The 16,113-nt window shown below is 38.7% G+C and overlaps 1 protein-coding gene across 2 annotated transcripts in view; it reads right to left on the bottom strand.

Annotated features, from left to right (window-relative positions):
- The window catches only part of TMEM67 (transmembrane protein 67), a 50,207-nt gene extending 46,081 nt beyond the window's left edge, over positions 1-4,126 (bottom strand). For both annotated transcript variants that reach the window (XR_004382820.1, XM_032858710.1), the window contains exons 1-2: positions 3,799-4,126; positions 2,095-2,183 (exon numbers count right to left, since the gene is read on the bottom strand). Coding sequence is in view for 1 of the 2 variants with exons in the window: in XM_032858710.1 (XP_032714601.1) it covers positions 2,095-2,183; positions 3,799-4,024 (315 nt within the window). In the remaining variant the exon portion in view is untranslated. The remainder of the gene's footprint in view (positions 1-2,094; positions 2,184-3,798) is intronic.
- Between the last annotated feature and the right edge of the window lie 11,987 nt (positions 4,127-16,113).

Consider the following 16,113-nt stretch of genomic DNA (forward strand, 5'->3'; position numbering starts at 1 on the left):
GTAAAATTTCTCCTTGATTAGTGATATAATTCCAAAAAGCCACAATAGTATATAATTTGTAGCCAATATTCTAATAAATCCTGTACATATGAGTTACATAAAAATTTCCTGGACAGCCAACCAGTGCTTACATTCCAAAATTAAGTTACATATGATCACTATGTACTGACTACTGTTAACTCTGGGCAACACTGCTTTCTTCTTCATGATTTTCAGTTCAAATGAGTCCTTACTTTCAAAGTAATACTGTCATTCAGTTTTTCAATTTACAAAAATAAAACACAACAAAATTCAAAAGTATTTAATCAACAGATAGCCAATTAATTGTTTGGTTTTACCTGTTCTAACATATTCTAATTTTTATAATTCAAATACATTAGTTTTTCAAAATCAAACTATGATTCAAAATGGTTGAATTTTATGGTATACAAATAATACGTAAATAAAGTTGTTAAAGTTAAATTATAATTATAAAGTTAAATTATAAATTATCTATTGTTTGTATTAATAAAGGTTTTTGATAAAATATGGTATCATTCAAAATTGGGCTTACATGGTTTTTCCTAACCTGGGGCAAAACCAAATATGGATGTGACCAAAATGAACAGAGAACAAATAGTAATAACAAAACAATAAGAACTTATTTTTAATTTTGGTTGAAAAGACTGGATATATCAAGAAATGCTCCTAAATTTGGCAGTACATTTAGAGAGGACTATTTAAAAATTATGATTATTTTGTAATTTCACTGAAGAATAAATTTGCTTTGTAGCCATTTCACATTAGCAGCTTTTTATGATTGATAATTCAGCAATGGTCAATATTTCCAAAAACATAAATTAAGTAATTGAGTGGTAATCAAACTTATAAGTCAAATCAAATTAGCCATAAAATTAGGACAACTGGTAAATTAAACTATCAACTTAATAGTAATTAATTTAATAGTAATTAAACTATTAAATTGCCAGATTCCATTTTTTTAATCCAGATAATGAGAAGAAACATTACTACAAAAGAACCGTTAAATTGTCAGATTCCATTTTTTTAATTCAGATAATGAGAAGAAACATTACTACAAAAGAACTGCCTCATAAGACTCCTAATTTTTTTTTTTTTTAAACATTGTATTTATTTGACACAGACAGTGAGTGAGCACAAGCAAGGGGAGTAGCAAGCAGAGGGAGAAGGAGAAGCAGGCTTCCCACTGAGCAGAGAGCCTGATGTAGAGCTCAGTCTAGGACCCTGGGATCATGACCTGAGTTGAAGGCAGATACTTAAACGACTGAGCCACCAGATGACCCAAAGACTCCTAATTTTTGAAAATGATTGCAAAATGTATTTGCATTAATTAAAAATCATTATATATAGTAACTAATTTACTAATTTTCCAAAAATTATGATATAATGACTAACAAGACACCAACAGATATTATTTAACCTATTTAATGATGCAACTGGCATTTCATGAACTTATTACACCTTAGGTATCGTTATGAACATGAATTGTTATAAGACTGCTGACACAACAGGTCCAAGACAGAACTCAATCTGTACCAGTCAAAATATACATACATCCCAACTTGCTCTTTATATGTATCATTCATCTATTTAAAAAAAAAAATCACTCTGTGAGAAAATATAAAGACAAATTTCATAGCTTTGCATTTTTAATTTCAGATTTTAAAAACCAAGGCAATGCATTTGTTTTTTCAAGTTTGCATAAAATTTCACTGATTGCCCAAAATTTACTCTAGTAAAAATAAAAATAATTTAAATAATTTTAAAGTTGGGGAATATATTAGAGTATGGCATTAAAACATAGCTTAAAAAATAAAGACAGTTAAGGGGTGCCTGGGTGGCTCAGTTGGTTAAGCGGGTGGCTCTTGATTTCAGCTCAGGTCATGATCTCAGGGTCCTGGGATTGAGCCCTTGCATGGGGCCCTGCACTCATCAGAGAGTCTGCTCAAGGATTCTCTCTCCCTCTCCCCATCACCCAACTTGTGCTCTAAAATGAATAAAATATTTAAAAAAAAATAAAGACATTCAATTTACTACCTTTTACAGTAAAATTATTTTAAAGTAAATATTTGATACCATGTTTTCTGGGCACTTTTTACAAATAAAATCAGGTCCTCCATTATTAGAGATCATCTGAAATCCTGGTAGACACATACATGAAGTTCCTAAAAAGAAAAGAGCCAATTTTGACCTTGGTAAATAAAAATAATAAAATTCCAAATAGGGAAACTTTCAATATTCTTAAGATCTTAAAAAGCAGTATAGCTGTTAAGAGCAAATCCAGAAACTATGTGGGTTCTAATCTTAATTCTGCTATTTAGCTGTGTGATCTTCAGCAAGTTACTGAACTCTGTGCCTAGATTTCCACTTTGGCAAAATGGGAACGATAACAGTACTTACCTCATAGGTTTGGTATGAGTATTAAATTAGTTATTATATGGAAAGCGCTTAGAATGTGTATGTCACACAGTAGGTATCTTGTTTCCTACCACTTTAACTGCAAGCAGAACTCAATTATTAAAGTACTGAACTTTAATTTCAATAATCAAACTATTCATTAACTGCTATGGGAAATTTTACAGTTCTATTTCATCCAACCATACACATATATTCAATGATCTCAAATTTACTTTACCAAAACAAAACTTAATTAGCAAAATCATCCTGATTCAAATAAATGGCTATTTTTCTCTGAACAGACAGTAGACTTTATAACCGTTATTCAACTTGCTGGATAGGTAAGGACAGCATTCTCTAAGGACACGTCAAGTGGAAACAGATCCCATAGGAATCTATGTGGTAGAATGCATAGGATAGTTGGGTTCATAAGTACGAAGCTACCACCTTACACTTTAAGACTCTGAAACGCTTTCTCATTCATATTTCCTCACCTGGGGAGCCTGACCAGTCTTATGTAATGACTTAAATGAGGACATATCAAGTTTGAAGATGGCAAAAAGTTAACACCATGGGTGACCAAATCAAGATTGAAAAACATCCTAGACTTTAGAAGATGAAAAAAGTCTTATTCTGAGCAGTTTCAGTGAGGAGAACTAGGACCAAATGGTGGAAGTTTCAAGAAAAAAGAAATAAGCTTAATCTAAAGAGACTTCAAGGGCAATTAGTAATATTCGATAATAAAAGGGGTAAGTCCTAAGGAAATCTATATTAAGGACAGACGATATAGTGGGAAAATACACGGGTATAAACTGAGGGCAAGGAGACAAAAGTTCTTCCGAACCACAATTTAGGTGACAAATAAGATATTACAACATCAACTGGGCTTCAATTTCCTTATCCGTAAAATGAGAAGACTGGACCTGCTCTTGATTAAGGTCCCTTATAGCTCTAGGTTTCCAGGATTAGAAAAGCAAAATAAAGAGTTAACAAAGTTTAGAAGCGCTCATTTGCGTTCCCTCCCCAACCCGTCCTGTGACCTACTCCTTTATACTTCGCTAATTCTCTATTTCTTTTAAGTCTTTGGTAGGCGACTTTCCAGATGCCCCCCGGAAGACCCCTCTGATGAGAAGCTGGGGACTGACGCGGAGAAATTCATTATTGGCGCTGGCTCACAGCGTAGCTTACTCTGGGTTCCCCAACTTCAACTGTGTGCAAGCTGCAATCCTCCAAGGAAACCCATCTCTTATGCTTTGGCGGTTAAGTTTCCTGAAAATTTCTTCCCGAAGGCGAAAAAAGGTGTTTCAGACACGCCAGGGACTGAGGGCAGCAACAAAGCGTTGTATTCGAGCTTTGGCTAGGGCCCACCCTGAACGGTCTCACCTCGGGCATCCCGCCTCTGGTTGGCTCCGCACGGGACACAGGACAGCGCGGAGATATCGAAGTACTGGTTGTGGCCGCACGACTCTGGTTGCAGGAATGGAAAGGAGAAGGTCTGGGCGTGTGAGACTCGCGGGAAGACCAACAGAAGGAATACATTCACAGCAGCCGCGGATGAGACAGACCAAGCCGCCATGGCTACCCCGGGCCCACCGCCGCCCGTCACCATGGTGCAGACGCCCGCGGCCGCGCAGTCTGTGGCGTCCCATCAGCCGTTGGGGCGAATCTGTAGAGCCGATTGGACAACTCCGTCTGGGGATCCGGAAGTGTCTGCAGTTGCTGCCTGGTTGCTAGGTGAGCAAAGCCGCGCGAAGCTGGCTCGTCTGAAAGGATGGGTTAGAGAGGCAAGCTAGTCCTGTAGGCTGGCGGGCCGCAACTGGCTTTTTAAAAATGTGTTTCAAGCTCTGAGACGCGACCCATTGCCGAGATGTGCTGTCAGTTTAGGAGGTCGGTAAATAGAATACCACAGCAAAGACAGTATCTGAGTTTATTACACAAATTAAGAGTAAGTTGTTTCATTACGCTGTTGAATGATGTTTACATCAGAATTTATTCAGACCAAGCCATTTTCGCATGAAAGAAGACATTACAACAGTGTATTTGTCAAAACACGTTTGTCAGAAAAGTAGGGGGTAACCCACTGATTTGAAATATGCAATGCTAGATTGGCTTAAAAAAACAAGAAAGATCATTCCTGGCAGACTGTTCTTTGGGTTTCTAGTTTCCTTGTTTTGGATAAAGGAAATCATGCATATATAATGAGATTGTCTTTTGTCAATAAAGAAGGAATCTAATTTTTAACCTAATTTACGCATACATGAATATTGCCTTTCAAAGCAAGCACCTTTGGAGGCTGTTATCACTAAACACCAAAATATTTTAGAATTACCTTTAGAGCTAGTTTATAGATTATAAAAGAAAATTTTATGTTTTAATGTTTAAATCTCACTTCTGTTTTTTGTTGCATTTTGTTTGTTTCATTTTGTTTGCACATGTTCCACTCTCCCAATACAATCACCCAGCATAATTTTTAGCCCCTTATTCATCAGTAGTAGCTTGAAACAAATTTGACTTTCTCAAAAAAATGTTTTTGCAGTAAAAATGATTTGTCACTATTAAGGAAAATACATACATACACAATTCTTAATGCATGTTGAAAATGCATCTAAGTTAAGTTAGGTAACTTTAACAATTAACCCCCATCAGGCCTAGTATTTCTCATGTGGCCTTCCCCAATAGACCAGCATTCACTCAGTCACTAATACCAACAGTAGAGGACACAGGAGAAATATGTTCTGAAAAGTCTTCCTTAAAGATAAATTCTAAAAAGCGTTTTTGAGTAATTAGGCATTGTTGGAGTGTCTAGTTGACAGTGAAAAAATTACTTATCTAAATAAGATTTTAAAAAAACATGTGACTCTACAAATGTTAATGCGGACTCAGAAAGGGTATGGTCAGAATAGTTGAGATTAATCTGCAAAAGCTTTGTATGGGGGCGCCTGGGTGGCTCAGTGGGTTAAGCCACTGCCTTCGGCTCAGGTCATGATCCCATGATCCCAGGATCCTGGGATCGAGCCCTGCATCTGGCTCTCTGCACAGCGGGGAGCCTGCTTCCCTTCCTCTCTCTGCCTGCCTCTCTGCCTACTTGTGATCTCTGCCTGTCAAATAAATAAATAAAATCTTTAAAAAAAAGAAAAAAGCTTTGTATGGATGCTTTTTAATTCTAGTCTTCTTTAATTAAGTGCATACTGTTATATGCTCTGTGGAAGGGTTTGGGGCAATATTTACTCATTGCCTCCTATGTAATTAAAGCAATAAAAGAGCTTCCATTCATGATGGTTTTTCTTGTGTCCCACACTGTGCACTATACTAAGTTCTTGGCACCATTCATCTTAATTCTTCATAATAACACTTTGAGGGAATACTATCCCTTTTTGTATCCTTTAACAAAAAAAAAAGAAGAAGAAGAAGAAGAAGAACAAAGAAAGAAATTGAAGATTGAGAAAGTAACATTCTGGGCACCTGGGTGGCTCAGTTGGTTGAGCGACTGCCTTCAGCTCAGGTCATGGTCCCAGAGTCCTGGGATGGAGTCCCACATCAGGCTCCCTGCTAAGCGGGGGGGTCTGCTTCTCCCTCTGACCTTCCCCCTCTCATGCTCACTTGCTCTCATTCTCTCTCGCTCTCTCAAATACACAAATAAATTAAATCTTTAAAAAAAAAAAGCATTTTAGGAAATGGAGGAACTAGAATTTATCTCCATCTAGCCAGCTCCAAAACCTGTTAACTTTTCAGTTTATTAAGTGGCTTCTTTGTGGAATAGATGGAGAAAAATGTTGGCATTCTACATGTAGGACAAACCTGTTGCCTTTAGTTAACAAAATGATACTGCCATCGTATACCATGGACAGTGGAACTGTGATTGTCTAAGACCTTTGGGCATTACACCTAACAAAACTGCTCCAAAGTGGGGCACCTGGCTGGCTCAGTCGGTTAAGCAGCTGCCTTCGGCTCAGGTCATGATCCCAGAGTCCTGGGATCGAGCTTCACCTCTGGCTCCTTGCTCAGCAGGGAGCATGCTTCTCCCTTGCCTGCTGTTCCCCCTACTTGTGCTTGTTCTCTGTATATCTCTCTCCCTTGCTCTCTGTGTCAAATAAATAAATAAAATCTTTAAAAAAAATAAACAAAAACCCGCTCCAAAGAGCTAAATAAAGACCTTAGTTGTAGTGAAAGGATTCAAAATACAGTTAGGTTTGTCATAACTGTGGATACTGTGGGTTCATCTGTATAAACCACTTATACAAGGATAGCAGAAAAAATGTTAGCTAAAACTGTAAGCATAAATTGGGACTATATCATTAGGGATATTTTTGCTGCAAGTAAATAGATCACATAGTTTAAGCCAGTTTGCAATGGCTTAAACAAAAACAAACATGAAAAGTATGGAGATAGGTGGTCACTGGTCTTCCTTCAATGATGTCAGATAGTCATCACTACAGTTTCCTTGGCTTTTCCTCTTAGTTGAGTGTGTTTCCCTCAAACCAGATACCAACATTCAGATTTAAGACAGGAAGAAGACAAGGAGCTGAGCTGAACCAGAGGTATTTCCACTGTTTCTTAAAAAAAATGAAAGCAAATGTTTTCTCTGTGTCATGTATAGTGCTAAACTTCTTATATGCATTATTTGAATCTTTTTAACAACCTATGAATAGACAGTGCATTTACCAGGTTTAAGGACATACCCAGTATCACCCAGCTAAAATGTGAGAGAATTATCCACAGAAGTGGATGAAACTAGGAGAACATGGTTTCATGTCAGCTTACAAAGGTGTATCAAAATCCATGAGAGGATGAGTTCAAAGGGGATAGCAAATGCTTATTGAACACCTGGAATGAGACAGGTGCTGCGCCATGCCTTACCTACACTAAAAAATTAAAGCAATGGAAGAGGGAGAGGCAGGAGAGGATGAATGGAAGAGCTGTTGAGGAGGAACAATCATGAGAATGTTATGACTTGGACAAAGAAACAAAAGAGAAGAAACAAAAATAAGGATCACTCAGTTTCTGACTAGGATGACTAGGTGGATTGTGACATTATAGGAAGATAGAGATGTCTGGGAACAGATAAAATCTTCTGACTGAATATGGAAAAAAATATATAGGTAGAAATTTAAGTTATAGGAATTGGGGTGCCTGGGTAGCCCAGTCGGTTGAGTGTCTGATCCCAGACACTGATCCCAGTGATCAGTGATCCTCAGTGATCTGGGTCTGATCCCAGAAACCTGGGATCAAGTCCCACAGTGGGCTCCCAGTCCAGCAGGGAGTTTCTTCTCCCTCTCCCTCTGCCCTCCCCACCCCTGCTCATTCTCTCCCTCAATCTCTCTCTCTCTCTCTCAAATAAATGGATAAAATCTTTAAAAAAAATTTATAGGAATTATCTGTTTGTGGGAGTTGGGACCATATAATAATTTAAATAATTGATATTAATTGCTTGTTTTCATGTGTCAGGCACTGTAATATCTCATTTAACAAAATGGGACCATTATAATCACTTCTACTTTACAGATGAGAAAACCAAGACCTAGAGAACAATATATGTCTTCCTAAGGGCATGCTCAGATCTTGATTCTAACTCCGGTAATTTGATACCAGAGCCCACACTTTCGACACTGATTCTTTACTGCTGCTCTTGAATCCCTGGCTGTGCTTTCCTTGGCATGAATAAAGAAAAGGGAAAGGCAAGTAAGTCCATGAGGAGGATTAATTAATTAAAGTATTACAAATAATGTGATGGGAAAAAATGCAAAGTGCAGAAATGGAGGTTGTGGTCAGAAAGGGGAATTAGTGAAGTCATGATCTTACAATCAAGGCACTTTGTGTGCTAAGCCCTGCTCTCTTTCCCAGTCTTCAGACCCTTGGTGTTACTCTAGTCCCTACTAGAACTGCTGCATCACATACAATATATTCTACTCTGAACTAGGCTTCCATGATGGAACAGGCAGTTTTTCTCCAGGTTATTCCTAGAATAAACTTTCTGGTTATTCCTGCTCTTTGCCCTTTGTTGGCTCAACTTCCTTCACCTAAATATTATATGGAGAATCCCCAAGGGCTCAGTCCTAGACTTTTTTTCTCTTCTCATACTTTGGTTTCCCTGTGGGTGATGTCAACCATATCTGTGACATCATTGACCAGTTTTGGAAGATGACTCATGTATCTATATATATCCAGGCCAAGGATCTTTTCTGAGCTCTGAACAGAATTTCCACTCTGGAATGAAGCATTTTTAATTCAAGGTCTCCAAAACTACCTACGAACTTCATCACTCCCCCAACTCCAACCTTGTCTTCTTCCAGTTTTTTATATCTCAGTTAATGGCACCATCATCCCATCTGAAATACAGACCAAAAATCTAAGTCACTTTCGATGCTTTTCTTCATCTTCCCATTTCAGCCTGGATTTCTTGTTGTTGTTGTTGTTTTTTAATCTACTAAATATTCCCTGAATTAATTGCCCAAATATCCCTTGAATTCTTTTACTTTTTTAAAACTCTACATCACTATCACCCTAAAATGCTACCTTCTCCCTTATGAATCACTGCAATTACCTATTTTAAACCTTAATTTTTCAGTGTTAGGCATTATTATTTTATTTTTTTGTTTAGGTATAATTGACATATAACATGATATTAGTTGCAGGTGTACAATATAATTCAGTATTTGTATGTATTGAGAAATGATCCTAACAGTAAGTCTAGTTAACATCCATCACCATATAGTCACAAAATTTTTTTCTTGTTAAGGAGAACTTTTAAGATCTACTCTAAGCAACTTTCAAATATGCAATACAGTATTATTAACTATAGTTACCATGCTTTATATTACATCTCTGTGACTTTTCTATAGCTGGAAGTTTATACTTTTTGACTCTCTTGACCCATTTCACCCACTCTCTACCCCCCCCACCTCTGCAAACCACCAATCTGTTCTATGTTTGGGGGAGAGGGGTTTGTCATTTTTTAAAATAGATTCCACACGAGTGAGATCATATGGTATTTGTCTTTCTCTGTCAGACTTATTTCTAAGTACTTAGTGTAATGCCTCAAGATCCATCCATGTTGTTGCAAATGGCAAGATTGTATTCTTTTTTATGACTGAATAATATTCCTATATATGTGCATATAATCACATTTTCTTTATCCATTCATCCATCAATGAACACTTAGGTTGTTTCCAATGTTTCCATATCTTGGTTACTATAAATAATGTTACAATAAGTGTGAAGGTGCATATATCTTTTTGAGTTAGTGTTTTCATCTTCTTCAGATAAATACCCAGAAGTAGAATTGCTGGATCATATAATAGTTCTCTTTTTAGTTTTTAGAGGAACCTCCGTGAGAGGTTCCATGATGGTTGTACCCATTTAAATTCTCACCAACAGCACACAAAGTTTTCCTTTTCTTCACATCCTCACCAAAACTTGTTTTATTTTTTATAATAACCCGTCTAACAGGTGTGAGGTAAGATTTTATTGTGTTTTTTTAAAAGATTTTATCCATTTATTTGACAAAGAGAGAGAGAGCACAAGCAGGGGGAGTGGCAGGCAGAGGGAGAGGAAGACGCAGACTTCCCACTGAACAGGGAGCCTGACTGGGGCTCGATCCAAGGACCCCAAGATCATGACCCCAGCTGAAGGCAGACACTTAACCAACTGAGCCACCCAGGTGGTTTTTGATTTGTATTTCCCTAATGATTGGTGATGTTGAGTACATTTTCATGTACCTATTGACCATTTGTATGTTTTCTTTGGAAAAATGTCTATCCAGACCTTCTGCCCCCTTTTTAATCAGATTGTTTCTTTGCTGTTGAGTTGTAATAGTTGTGTATATATTTTGTATACTAACCCTTTATGAGATACATGATTTGTATGTATTTTCTCCTATTCAGTAGTTTGCCTTTTCATTTTGTTGGTGGTTTTCTTTGCTGTGCAGAAGATTTTTAATCTGATGTAGCCCAACTTGTTTATATTTGCTCCAGTTGCCTCAGGCATCTATTTTTTTTAAGATATTATTCAATCACTTGAGAGTGTGTACATGCTTGCATGCATACTGTATGGATGGCTGGCAGTTGGGGTAGAGGGAGAGAGAAAAGCTGATAACTCCCCGCTGAGCAGGGAACCCAACATGGAACTTGGATCGTAAGACCCTGAAATCATGACCTGAGCCGAAGGGAGACCCTTAACTGAGAAGCCACCCAGGTGCCCCTCAGGCATCTATGCTCTTAAACACATAAACCAAGAATGAAAAGACTATGCAATCTATTAAACTGGAAGGGGAAAGTGGAGTGTTTAAGAGAGATCTCAAGTTAAGTGTATTGCATATTCTCTTCTTTCTTGGTTTACTTCCTTCTTGGATAAATACTTCATCAACTTCCTGAAAAAAGATGCATAAGATGTAAATTTTTGAGACCTGCATATCTACAAGTATCTTTATTCTTCCCTCACAGTTACTTAATAGTTTTCTTGGGTATGAAGTTCTAGTTTGGAAATACCCCTCAGAATTTTGGAGGTGTATTTAAAAAGAAAAACTGGGGGCGCCTGGGTGGCTTGGAGGGTTAAAGCCTCTGCCTTCGGCTTGGGTCATGATCCCAGGGTCCTGGGATCGAGCCCCACATCAGGCTCTCTACTCAGCAGGGAGCCTGCTTCCTCCTCTATCTGTCAAATAAATAAATAAAATCTTTTAAAAAAATCAAAAGAGAAACTGCTTTTTCTTTTTGTTTCTACATTGCCATTGAAAAATCTTCCATTTTGATTCTTTTGTGTTTAAATTTGTTTTTTTTTTTTTTTACCTTCTGGAAGTCTTGAGGTTGTTCCTCTGTATTCATTTTTCTTAATTTTACAGTGATGTGTCTTGGGGTATTTCAATGCCTTTTTCTATTTTATTGTATTTATTTTATTTTAAACCTATTCTATTTTGAAAGTGAGAGAAAGCCTGTGCATGATTTGGGGGGTCAGGGGACAGGGGCAGGATCTCAAGCAGACTCTGAAGTGGGGCTCCGGCTTACAACCCTGAGATCGTGATCTGAGGCAAAACCAAGAGTCAGACGCCACTGAGCCACCCAGGCATCCCAGGGGTGTTTCATTGTCTTCTTTTTGTTGAGCACTTGTTGATTTTAATTGTTCCTTTGAATATCTTTCATTTTTCCTATTCTCTCTTTCTGGATGCCCTATTTTCAGATATTGGACCTCCTAGACTATTTTGCTTATTTTCTTATATTATTTTTTCCATTTATTTTGTTTTGCTCTACTTTCTGGAAAAATTTTCAAGATTTTTCTGTCAAACATTCCCTTGAACTTTTCATTTCCACTATTATTAATCAATTTCTAAGAGCTTTTTTATTTTCTGACTATATCTCATTACATCCTGGTATTCATGAAAGCAATATTTTATCTCTGAGGACATTAACTGAGAGTGTTTCAAAGTTTTCTTCTATCTGCACAATCTCTGTTTTTTGTTATGTTTTTTGTTTTTGTTATTTATGTATATGTGTATTATATCTATGTATATGTACGTTCATATATGTGATGTATGCATATTCGAGTGGGGCACACTTAAAAGAGAATAGGAAGCTCTAGGGGGCACCTCAGTGGTGATCTCTGGTAATGATCTCGGGGTCCTGGGATGGAGCCCCGCATCAGGCTCTCTGCTTGGCGGGGAGCCTTCTTCCCCCGCTCTCTCTGTCTGCTGCCCTGCCTACTGTGATCTCTCTCTGTCAAATGAATAAATAAAAAAATCTTAAAAAAAAAAAAAAGCTAATAGGAAGCTTAGGGACAAGCAGGAATCGCTTCTCAGCCTTTTGGCTAATATCAAGTGAAGGAAGGACAGGTGGGGCTCCTTGACTGGGCTACAATGTATACCGTGATTTGCCCGGGCTTTCTTCAGGCATTACCCCATGTCAGTATTTTTTCTTTCTTCTCTCTTGTAGTGCTGATCAGATTCCCCAGAAAGAACCTTCTTCCTGGAGAATTTAAGCCTGGCTGCCCAGTTTAGTGGGGAAAGGGTGTGAGTTTCATTATTCAGTTTCATCATTTACATACTGTCTTTTATATAATAGAAACCCTGATCTCATTTGACCCATTGTCCCCTAGTCAGACTCTCTCCAGGGAATAAGCTTTCAGTCTTCTGCTCTAATGGGGTAGACACAGGTTTCTTGGTACTAGAAAGGAATCTTAAGTGCCTGTCTTTAGTGCTTTACAAATTAATGTTCAGCCAACTGTTTTCACCTCCTTCCCCAGCAAAAGATACTGAGGGCTTCTAAGGCCTTTAGGACTTATTTGGTGCACATCAGATTGCTTCTTACCTTTTCTGTCAATTTAGGATTCAGCCCTCCTGGATTCACAAAAGAACTTAGGACCTATCCACCTGTTTCCTGCTCACAAAGTTTTATCACTGCTGCCTCCTACTCTGTTATCTTCATTCGCATCAGTTTTTGCTTCTTTCAAAAGTTCTTTTCTATCATTTTATTAGGATTTCTGGAAGGAATGGGAGTAAATACCTGTATTCAAACTGTCACCTTAAACTGGAAATCAAAAAAACCTGTTAACCTGTCCTCATACACATACTCTTGCCACCCTCTAATCCATTCTCCAAACCTCAGCCGGAGTAATCTTTTGAAATGCAAGTCTAATATATCACCTCTCTGCTTAAAATAGTTCATTGTTTTTCCCAGGGGGAAGCTCAAAGTCTTGAGCATGAACCCCAACTCCTAGCAGGGTCTGATTCTTCCTGCATCCTTTCATTGTCCTGTGCACTCTCATGCATTCTGCCTGCATTGGTCTTCTTTTGGTTCTCTAAATGCGCTAAGCCAGTGCACCTCTCTGCATGGACCACCCCTCTTTCCTCCCCCTCCCTGAGAAATTCTATTTACTTTGTTAACTCACCCTTTTCTTTCCAACTCATCTGCCACTTCTTTAAGAAACTCCTCCTACCTTTTGTGATCAGGCCAGGCCCTCTTATGAAATATTCTCACAGCATTATGTATTTCCCTTTTATAGCTCTTGTCCCTGCTATAAATTTACATTCAGTTGAATAATTCTCACTAGTTTTCCTGTCCTTTCCTGTATGACCAGATTTATGAGAGCAAGAACCATGTCCAATTTTGTTCCCTACTGTCTCTTAGCATCTGGAGTTCTGCATTATACATTGTCATTTAATACAATTTGCTGCAATGGAAAAGATTAAATCAAAACTTGCTTCATTCCTTCATTCTCTAGTTTATTACCATCTTCTAAATTCTGAGGGGATCTCAATGCTGTCTTCTCTCACTTGATGCCTACAAAGGGGGCAGAGGACCAATGTAGTGTGGGTTAAGGCTGGAGTAGGCACTAGCCAGTCATGAGACAGAATTTTTTTGTGTCCACAAAATTTTTGTGTTACATGCACCAGTAACCAGTCTCGTGGAGGACTCCAAACATTTCTGTCCATTGCATCTTGAGTTTGGAGTTACTAAGTAAAAAGTTTGCCACAACACTTTACTTACATAGAAAAGAGACAGCAGGATCAGTTTCAACAGAGGTGTCAGTCCCCGATGGCCAGTGGGTCTCTCCTGGCCACTGACACAAGGCAACTGTGCCACACCCCTCTCATGCTGCAGTGGAAGCAACCTGGTCCCTCTCCTCAGGGGACCAATACAACAGTGGGTTGACCAAGTGACATATAATAGACGTTTCTGAAACACAGACAAGAGTACTTAGTGAGCCCAAAACAAGGAAGGATATTCCCACAGAAGGTGATAGGCCAGGTGCAGTCTGTGTGGGCTCTTTAACTCTTGATAAGGAAGGGTTCCAGACTCAAGGCTCATTCTTGTGCAGCTGAGTGGGGGCTGAAAGACTGCCTGCAGGAGACTTCCAACACAAAGCCTTCTACATTATTTTATTTTATTTTACTCTTTGGCTTTCTTCTTACATTGTCTTTGGAATTACAAGCACTGTATCATTTAGTCCTCAAAAATGGCCCTGAATGGTGGGTACTGTTATCTTCACCCTACAAATGGAAAAGTTTAAAGATAAGGAACTCATTCACGGTCATGAAGTGGCAGAGCTGGGATTTGAACTTGGATCTGCCTGACTGAGAAACCCAGTTCTTAATCTCCATGCTCTACATGTCCTCCTGTGTGTGATGGTATGTGCCCTGTCTCTTCTGCTATAGTATAAGCATCCTGAGAAAAGGGGACTGTGGGTTCTTCACCCCAATCTCTCAGGAGCCTTGGCAAGGTGCTTGATACACAGTCTGTGCTCAATAAATGCCAGTGGAATTGAATGGAAATCAAGGTGTGCAAGAGGAGTAAAGGTCCTTGAAGTTGAGAAAATCAAGGAACTCTTAAGACCAAGTGACAGAGGTTTTTTGTTTTTTTAAGATTTTATTTATCTGACAGAGATCACAGGTAGGCAGAGAGGCAGGCAGAGAGAGAGAGAGGAAGGGAAGCAGGCTCCCTGCTGAGCAGAGAGCCCGATGCAGGGCTCGATGCAGGGCTTGATCCCAGGACCCTGCGATCAGGACCTGAGCTGAAAGTAGAGGCTTTAACCCACTGAGCCACCCAGGCACCCCAGTGACAGAGGCTTTCACTGTGGTTGTTGAAGAGCTTAGAAGGGTAGCTGAAAACCGTCTGATACCAAAATCATTCAGGAGGGCAGGAAGTGATGTAGATGTGGCAAAAAGCTTGGAGAGGCTAAATGCCCAGGCAGAGCCATGGAATGCTCATGGCTCAGTGTGGTTACCATATTTTAGGATAGTCTTTGGTTTTGTTGTTCCAGAAACTTACTTTTCTTTCTGTTCTCTAAAATGGCTAGGTTTCCATGTTGACATACTAAAGGTTCAAGAACTATACAATAACCAGAATACCATGTAATTAAACCCAATTACTTCAGCTGGAATTTTCTGGCTTTGATTGTAATGGTATTGTTATCTGAGTAAGGCAGAAGGCAGACTATAAAAGACAGGCATTCACTATCGTGTCTTGTTTGTGGAGAAAATCTGTGTGAGTAGAAGGGGCTAGTCATTCCAAAACAGTAAAAAAGTCTGGCAATACCTGTCTAAACTTGTCCAAAAGAGGCAGTCTGATCTAAGCACAGTTGTTCGGACTAGCCTTATAGTAAGTGCTCAATAAATGATAGTTATTATTTTTGTTAATATAGGTGAGAATGCTTCCAGGTACCCTTTAACTGAGAACCACTTTTTGAGATTAGGTATCTCCTCATTCCACTTTCATGTTTAGCAAACAATTCTCTGAGCATTTGACTTCATATAGAGAGCATATACAGGCCAGAAAAAGCCAGAGCTGACCTCAGGTCCACTTTGCCAGTGTTTCTTCTTGTGAATTAATATTGACAATATTGACATTCTGGAGTGTAGGTTCGGTGTGCTTGTTTAAAGGGAGTCTGCCTCCAAGGACAGAATCCTCCCCTGTGGCCTCTGGGAGCAAATGACCAGGGTTCAATTCCTGACTTTACCTTGCACTATCCCTATAGCTTTGAACAAGCTATGTGATCCTTTATGTCCATTTCCCTTATCTGTAAAATAGGAAAAATAATAGTAACTACTTCTGAAAGTAGTTTTAAGAATACAATGAGATAATGCACAGGGCTTGCCACATAGTAAGCCCTCCATAAACTTTAGCTTTTGAGGTCAGGTTCCCCTAGGACCAAACCCTGGACTGTGGGGAATAATCAAGGCAAATGCTATCTACTCAACGAAACTAGCTCCCCAAA

This window comes from Lontra canadensis, unplaced genomic scaffold (assembly GCF_010015895.1).
Source record: "Lontra canadensis isolate GAN:19392208 unplaced genomic scaffold, GSC_riverotter_1.0 scaffold15, whole genome shotgun sequence".
Classification (NCBI taxonomy): domain Eukaryota; kingdom Metazoa; phylum Chordata; class Mammalia; order Carnivora; family Mustelidae; genus Lontra; species Lontra canadensis.